The 8,724-nt window shown below is 54.0% G+C and overlaps 1 protein-coding gene across 1 annotated transcript in view; it reads left to right on the forward strand.

Annotated features, from left to right (window-relative positions):
- MAP6 (microtubule associated protein 6) overlaps positions 1-8,306 on the forward strand; it is a 63,727-nt gene extending 55,421 nt beyond the window's left edge. Inside the window, exon 4 of the mRNA XM_045293156.1 lies at positions 7,341-8,306. Within this exon, the coding sequence (XP_045149091.1) occupies positions 7,341-8,163 (823 nt within the window). The 3' untranslated portion in view covers positions 8,164-8,306. The remainder of the gene's footprint in view (positions 1-7,340) is intronic.
- Positions 8,307-8,724: the final 418 nt, after the last annotated feature.

Raw genomic sequence — 8,724 nt, forward strand, 5'->3', positions numbered from 1 at the left:
GGGATGAACTTTGCCAGAAATCCATATCTACTGGATGAAGGGAAATACATCTACCTCCTCCCCACCCCCAACCCAGGGAAACTCTTTCAACGGATTAGCTGCTCACATCAGATCACAACATGGAGACTCATTGCATACTGTCTGTCAGACCGCTGAGCATCACTGCCTGGCCACGTGGACACACACCCATCAGAGTTCCCCACACGTGAGGTGTAACACTACAGGAAGTGGACTGATAGAGGCAAGGCTCCAATGAAGAAGGTTCCCTGGAATTCCAGTTATTCATGACCTTGGGTCCATAGACCCAAACAATATCATGCAAACAGTTGATGTATTTTTTTATTATTGTACAAAGCAGTTCTGTGTCATTCCATTGAACTCTTCTCATGTGTCAAGCAGATGTTGGCCCCAGGGAGCCAGGTAACACCTTAGGCAGGGGAGTGCAAGAGGGTGGGGCTTCCTCAGTCCAGTCTGGAAAGATGAGGAAGCAGCTGGAGTGTGAATGTTGGATCCCGCAGGTCCTCCCCCTCATCTGAAGGAGGCCCGGGCTGGCTAGGAACAAACCAGGTTTCAGACGAGCTTGAGTGAACTAAAACGGAGCCCCCACCCCACAGTCTCCCTCTGGCTGGGCCACCATGGGCCCTCCAGCAGACTTACCTGGTATCTCCTTCAAACAGTGGGAAACAGATACAGACCGAGGGAACGTGAAAATCGGAGCAGGCCTTTACACAACCCACTCAAAGGTTTTGACTGCAGTGACCAGTCAGCTCAGCCAATATGCAGGGTTTTCTCCCTCGGGCACTTCGTTAACGCATTAGGTAGCTGAAGCAGATGGCTGTTACATAGAGAATGGCCCAGCAGATTTCAGATTAGAGACACCAGCATGAAACTGGCATCCATTCCCTGGGGCATTCGATCAGAGACCACCGTTTTGTGCATTTTATCACAAACCGGGAAACTGAGCTTCTGTCCCTTAACCTCAATCACTGGTTAATTTGGCATTGTATCTTAACTACCTCAAGGCATCTTACCTGGGGCCAAGGTAGTTCCAGGAGCTGAGAGATAAACAAATTACTGCTCTAAGTGGCCAGAGGGATCTTCAGGACATGCAAGCTGATCATGTCACCCCCTGCTTCAAACCATCCCTGGGCTCCTCTGGCCTACAGAAGCACACTGTTCCCTCGGTGCACCATGCTGCTTCTCACCTCATACCTCTCCCCATGCGGTCCCACCCGCCCAGAATGCCCTCTGCTTCTCCACCCGGCTAACTCCTACTCATCCTTCAAGACTCCGCTCAGGGGACAGCTCCCGGAAGCCTTGCCCGCACCTCCCCGGCTGGGTAAGATGCTCCTGTGTGTATCTTTATCATGGAACTTATCACACGTACTGAATGTGTCATCTGCTCACGTCTGTGTGCCCCCCACCCAAGGCAAGGGCTGGGTCCTTCGTGGTCCCAAAGCCTACTCCAGAGAAATGTCCTGTACAGTGTGTGCTGATTGACTGATGGACTGAGTGAGTGAGTGAGTGAGTGAGTGAGTGAGTGAGTGAGTGGCCATCGTCACCACATCTTCCCAGGTTATTCCCATAAAGGGTGCCTCCACCAGGCATCATCTGCCTCATCACTGCCGCGGCTCCCATGGAAAGAGGTGGCTTTGAGAGAGGTCGCGGTCCCAGGAGAGCTCAGAGCTGCCCATGGCCGGCCTGTGGAAGGCCAGCCGACTGCTGTGCTTGATGCACCTGCTTCTCCTAAGCAGTCCTGACATCACAAGATCAGAGTCTTAGTTAAAGGACAGTCTCAGATTTGGGCTAATCCCGCCCCTGCCCAGTGTAGAACTCCAAACTCCAGGGTGGCAGAGAGGTGGCAGGAAAAAGGCCCAAGACTAGAGCCAACAATGGGCTTTCTTTGAAGGGGCACTAAGAGCTTGGTTGCTAGCTAAAAGGTCAGCGGTTCAAACCCACCATCTGTTCCCCTGGAGAACGATGTGGCCGACTGCCCTCATCCTGACTTACAGACTTGGAAACATGGGCCAGTTCTCTTCTGCTCCGTGGGGTCGCTAGCAGCTGTTTCACTTGGGCCCTCTGTTAAATCCAAGCTGTACTATTGACTAGCTGTGTGACTTTCTTAAGATCCGCGAGCCTCAAAGAAATAGCAATAGTGCCCGTAACCATCACTATCCAAATCTAGTTGGTCCCCAAATTCGGGAAGAAAGAGTTTGGCCAGTAAAAGGATACACAGCTATCCAAATCTGTTTGACTTCCAGAGTTTGGCATAGCAGGGCCTCTTAGTTCTGGTAGAAGGGGGTTCTTGTTCCTTCTTCCCAGGGAGGCTTTCAGCTCCCGTCAAGAGTACAGCTCAGAACCTCACAGGACAATGCTACCCTGACCTAGAGGATCTCTGTGCATCTGCATTGCCACGTGGTCATCGGTTTGGTTGGGTTGCGGTGGTCAGGGCTGGTGAGGAGGCTTCCGAACACCCTCTGGCAGGAGCAGTGTGTCATTTCCACACGAGTCCTTGTTGGGGTGCCCTTGTCAGTAGTGGAGCTGTGCTGACCCCACTTCCGTGTAGCCCACCACCTGAGTCCTGAAAATCGCACCAGCTGGAGCGAGGGAGTTAAGCCCCTCTCCCCCAACATGCTGCAGCCTGGGATCACGCTGACCCAGTGCGGGCCTCCCTCCCCCAGCCCTTCGCTGGGCCCCACTTCCCCAGCACGCCTTATAAATCACCCAAGAGTGTTTCCATTTTGGCAATTGGAGAGTCCTTTTCATTGATCCCCTCGGGGCCCAGGAGACCAATGTTGATGAATTGCTCCCGATCCCATCCTTTGTTTTAGATCGGGAGGAAACAAAAATCAATTTGCACATTGCCGAGAGCACAAGATCTGAGCCGTTTCGTCTGTCTGGCTTACCTTCTTGCCGCAGTTTACAGTTTTTAAAAGGTCAAGGGGGGCGGGGGATAGGCAGTGGTTAAGAGCTCAGCTGCTAACTCAAGGTCAACGTTTCAAATCCACCAGCCACTCCACAGGAAGAAGTAGCTGGCTGCTCCCTTAAGGGCTTATTTACAGCCTTGGAAACCGTGTGGGCAGTTCTTCTCTGCCCTGCAGGGTCACTGTGGCTTGATGGCAGGGGCTTTGGTTTTAGCAGGCTGAACCTAGAGAAGTTAGTTCATAGCAGACATTAAACATCAAAACAGTCCTAAGGCAGAAAGCAGAAGACTGACGTATCTGCCTGGAGGGATCCCAGCACTGCAGAAAGATCTCCATCCAAACTAGAAATCTGCCGCAGCTCCCTGGTGCCACTGCTGTAGCAAGCAGACATGGCCCAGCCTCGGGGAGGGCGCCTGACATTGACTCACTCTGGTTCTCACTTCACCCACCCTCACAACAGAGCTGTGGTGTCTGGGCATCCCCCCACCTACGAGGAAGACCTCAAAACCCAGTGATGAAGTGACAAAGCCACACAGCTTGTAAGTGGTGACGCAGGATCAGAACCCAGTTCTGCTTGACCCTAAAGCCCATCCTCTGTGCAGGAAGCCCACGTGGCTCAGTGGATTAAACACTGGGCTGCTAATTGCAACATCAGCAGTTCAAAACCACCATCCACTCTGTGGGAGAAAGATGAGGCTTTCTACTCGCATAAAAAGTTGCCGTTTCAGAAACCCACAGGGGCAGTTCTTCCCTGTCCTGTCGGGTCCCTGTGAGTTGGACTGGGCTCAATGGCAGGGGGTTTGCTTTGGAGTGCAGGACTTGCGAGGGTCTCTGGGACCCCCATGGTGAAGAAGATGTGTGTTCTGAAATAGCCATCTCTTCACCAGGCCCCTCCCCTGCTCTGAAACCATCAATGAGTCCAATGAAGGTGGGGTCTGATCAGTTCACCACCTCCACCCCCTACTCACCGGCAGCGCGGCAGCGCTAACTCTGCTCCTATTGCTCTTCCGGTGGCCACGGCAGCCTCATCTGAATGCACGCTGTGTGGCCCCGGCTGGTAGACTGAGTTGGCAGTGACATAGGTAGGGACTGCAGATAATGGGGGTGGAGTACATAAAGTAAGAAGCCCCTTGCAGCACAAGCCTGCAATATTGCTTTCAGTTCTGGGGGCATTCTTTCCAAGGAAAGGGAGCCCACTGTTTTGAGGAGAGCCATCAGGACGGTGGGGCTGTGGACATTGAGTGTCTGAGCTGTTCGGGGTGTATCTCGCTCTGAGATGTAATCAATAGCCATCACTGCCCCCTCTCTTGTCACTGAAAGGCTGTCCTGGGGCAGATGGCACAGGATTACATGAAAAGGTGACCTCTGGCAACGGCGCCGAGGACCTCTGGTGGCGTAGTGGTTATGCATTGGGCTGCTAACTGCAAGGTCAGCAGTTCAAAACCACTAGCTGCTCTGTGGGAGAAAGATGAGACTTGGTACTCCCGTAGAGAGCTGCCGTCTCAGAAACCCACAGGGGCCGTTCTCCTCAGCCCTTGAGGGTCACTACGAGTCAGAGCTGGCTGGATGGTGGTGAGCGAGTGGGAGCTGTGGGTGCATGTCCAGGGCCCGGGGTGGCAGGCGAGGGGAGCAGTGCTCCCCCACCCCCACCTTCCACCAGGGACCTCAGGGTGCTACTGGCCTGCCTGTCTTGGTGAGGAGTGGGTTCATTCCCTTCCCCCCAGCTGCCTCTGAGGTGGTGAAAGGCCTGTTTCAGATTGTCTCTGGATTCTCCGTGAGAGGAGACGCCATCGGAAGGTTGTACGCAGGGAAGGGATGTGACCAGGCCTGTTAGCTTCGAAAGAGCATGGGGATATCTGAGTGGAGACCAGGTGGATGAGACCAGAAGAGATGAGGCCGGGGACCCAGTTGGGAGGCTGTTATTGTGGCCCGAGAGACGATGGCTTAGCAGGTTGGGGGTGGAGAGGGAAGCAGGGAGGTTCGAGGGTTGTGAAATGCTGAGTTGGAATGGATACAACATAGGCTGGGTAAGGGTTCTGAGGGAGATATTGGTACCCAGGATGATTCCAGGTTTCTGGCTAGGCTGGTGGGGTAGAGTAGGAACCGGTTTAGGTCATGATAATTCGGGGTATCTTTCTGTTTGGCCACCTTTGTGCCAGGTGCTGTCCTGGGCACCGTGCTGAGGGCAGCAGGAGTGTCCTGCTTTGGGAAACAAGTGGTCTAATGGAGGGTGCTGATGTGTGACAGGCTATCTGTGACTGGGGAGAAAGAGACTTGCTATAGGAATGGGCTACAGGAAGGTACCGGAAGACCTTATGAGGAGGTGGGCTCTGGACCAAGCCTTCACAGATGAGCAGGGCTTCCACAGAGCCTAGGAGCCCTGGTGTGCAGTGGTTATGCATTGGGCTGTGATCTGCACGGTCGGCAGTTCAAAACCACCGGCAGCTCCACAGGAGAAAGACTGAGCTTTCTACTCCCATAAACACGTTACCATCTCAGAAACGCACAGTGGGGTCGCTATGAGTCAGCGTTGGCTCAGCAGCCCTCTGTGAATGTCAAAACTTAGATGTCCCAGACCTCTGCCTACCAGGGTCCCCAGAGCCTCTGTGGCAGTCATGGTCCCTGACACTTATATTGCTGTCACACTTTACAGGTGAAGAAACTGAGGTGTCCACTGTGCTTGTCCTGTGCTTGTCCTAGCAGCCCCGCAACCAGGAAAAGCCCAGCAGGGAGTTGGTCTCATTTCTGGGAGGGCAACGCAGTCAAGGTGCACAGGTGGGAAGGTAGAAGGGGCCAGCATCACATGCCGTCTTGAGACTATTTGCAGCTGGCCCAGAGTATCGGATTGGAAGGTACAGCTGGGCCAGGCCTAAGGATAGCTGGCCTATGGTCGGATGGGGGTGGATCTAGCCTGCCACTTGCTTGCCCAGCTACGGGCCAATGTCTACCTCAAAGAGGGGGTCTTGTGCCACTCCGAGTGCTACTGTGGCCTGCTGCTGCCTCCTGTGGATGGTGGGACCTTTTTACAGGTGGGGAAGCTGGGCAGGGACAGTAAAATCACGTAAGGATTGCTGATGCCGGGGGGTGGGGGGGGCCTCCAGTCCATTCCTGGAGACCCCATAAAACAGGATAGGAGGCCCCCGTAGGCCCCTAGGCTGTAATCTTTATGGAAGTCGATCACCAGGTCCCTCCTCTGTCAAAGCAGCTGGTGAGGTCAAGCCGAAGAACTTTTGGTAAGCAGCCAAGCACACAACCACTGAGCCACAGAGCTCCCTAAGTGGGGGTCTCCCTGCCATTGAGTTGATTGCCACTCAGAGCGACCCTAAGAGACAGGGTAGATAGCACTGCCCCTGGGGGGTAGTGACAACCTGTTTTTGGATGTGTGCAGGAGTACAGGGACTTGGGATCCTGATGGCCCGAGCCGTGGTGCTCCTGACTCTGAGGCTGGCCCGAAAGGAAGGAATGCACATTCTAAACGAGGGCTTCCGCCTGCCTGTGACTGCCCTGGCCCAGCCTGGCACCGTTTCCCGTGGGTGTCCTGATGCCACACGCTGCCCATGATGCGGTGGGCCAGGGGCAAGTCTGCAGGGAGGTAGCTGTAGTAGCCCGCAAGGATTCTGGGAGAGGCTTGGACTCTAGACTGGAAGGAAACAAGCCCGGGACTCAGAAAGGAAGGGAAGGGAAGGTTCTGAGGGAGAGGAGCGGGAAGTGGGAGAGGAAACGCCTGGACTGGGGATGGGATAAGGGAGTCAGCCCCAGCCAGCAGCCAGGCAGGGGCAGTCCGACGGCCCATCATGGGCACTGGCAATAACAGAGTGGTGTGTTTTCTATAGAGAACTTAAAAAACACTAGTAACGCCAATTAAAAGATGGTCTGCTTTTTATTATGATCATCTGCCAGCGATTCTCAATAATGTCAGACAAAATATTCCTCCCCCTGCAGGGGAGATTAGATTGGGGGGTACCTTTCCACTGCTCAGCTTCTTGGTACCCCATGAACCTTCCTGGCTTGTAGGGTCATCGGAGTGCATAGCTTACATAGGGTTCCCAGGATAGACCCACCTCTCCTGGAGGAAGGAGGGGCCCAGTGGAGTGCAGGGTTGGGTGGGCTGCTGGGATGCCCTCTGGCAGACTCTGAGTCCATGCATAGTATTGCCGTCGACATCAGGGCACCGCCCTCTGTGCCACGTGCAGGTTATAATCAATTGGCAAGCACAATGAATGATTCCTGAGGCTGCCCCTCCCCCCACCCTCAGGCTGTACTCAGGACTGGAATGTCAGATTCCCTCCTGGCTCTCCAGCAAGAGCTGCCTTGGCCAGGTTCCCCTGGGCCAAGACTTCTCAGGCAATCTGTGCTCTGCCCCATCCGTGGCCTGGGCTCTGGCTCTCACGGTGACCACCTCTCTCTCCTTTGCAGGAGCCTGGATAAACCTGCCGGTGATTCGCTTAAGAATCAAGGTCCTGTAGCCCTAGAGCCAGACAAGACTCCAGGTGCTGTGGTCCCGGGGCCTCTGAAGGAGCAGGGTGCTGTGGTTGCAACGCCAGTCAAGGGTCAAGATCGTGTGGTCCTTGAGTCTATAAAGAATGAAGCTCCCATGATCTCAGCACCAGCCAAGGACCCTAGTCCCGGGGTCCCAATGCCTCTAAAGAATCAAAGTCCAGTGGTTCCAGAAAGAGCCAAGAATCAAGGTTCCGTGGCACCACAGCCTTTGAAGGATCCAGGCCCAGTGGTTCCCAAGTCTGTGGAGAAACAAGGTCCCTTGGCCCCAGCCCCTGTCAGAGATCAAGGTCCCCTTTTCCCAGAACATCTAAAGGATCAGAGCCCCACACTCATACCACCTCTGACAAATCAAGGTCTTGTGGATTCTGAGCCTGTAAAAATGCAGGGTTTCATGGCTCCGGAGCCCCTGAAGGACCACGATTCTGTGGTTGTGACCCCTATAAAGAAACAAGGTCCCATGGTGCCATCCCTAATCACAGATCTAAGTCCCCTGGTCTCAGAGCCTCCAAAGAACCCCGAACCCATGAAGACTCAAGCTCCTCCCCTCCCAGTGTCTCTGAAAGATCAAAAAGATCAAGACCTACTGGTGCCAGCTCCTGCAAAGGACCCAGGTCCTATGGTCCCTGAACCGCTGAAGCCTCAAGGTCCCAGGGGCCTACAGCTGCCCACTGTCTCACCTCCACCCCCAGTCATGATCCCAACCGCTCCCCATTCAGAATATATTGAGGGTTCTCCTTGATGTCCATTGCCTGCCATGCCCATGAAGGAATTAGCAGTGAATGTGCCCCACTCCTGGGGCCAGTGAAGACACACATATTTAATCTGCATGAAACACGTACCATATAGTCTTGCTGGAATCGAATAAAACCGGTCACTCTCTCAGCAGTCTCTCTGGCTCTGTGTGTGTGTGTGTGTGTGCGCGCGCGCCTTTGCCCACCTGGGTCACAGAAGTCTGAGAAACGCCCAGGTCCTGTGAGTTGTCAGCATGAGAGAGGAATGACAGGAGATGCTAGAAGATAGGACTCCAGCATCCAGTCCAGGAGAACCTAGCAATAGGCCATGAATCCCAGCAAGATGAGTCCTGGGTGAGCTAAATCCTACAGAGGAAAAAGGAACAGGGGCCCAGGTGGCCTAGGGTACTCCTGGGTGAGTTGTTTGATAAGGGTTCAGTCTTCAAGTTCATCGAGAAGCCCAATATTTTAAGAAAACAGACTTCTAATTGTAAGTCCTTGGACCTTACAAGGCCAGAAACTAATGTCTGCTGATCCTCGATTCTTTCTTTCTTTTTTTTAAACATTTT

Source organism: Echinops telfairi, unplaced genomic scaffold (assembly GCF_000313985.2).
Source record: "Echinops telfairi isolate 266 unplaced genomic scaffold, ASM31398v2 ScPeMD7_1713;HRSCAF=2227, whole genome shotgun sequence".
Classification (NCBI taxonomy): Eukaryota; Metazoa; Chordata; class Mammalia; order Afrosoricida; family Tenrecidae; genus Echinops; species Echinops telfairi.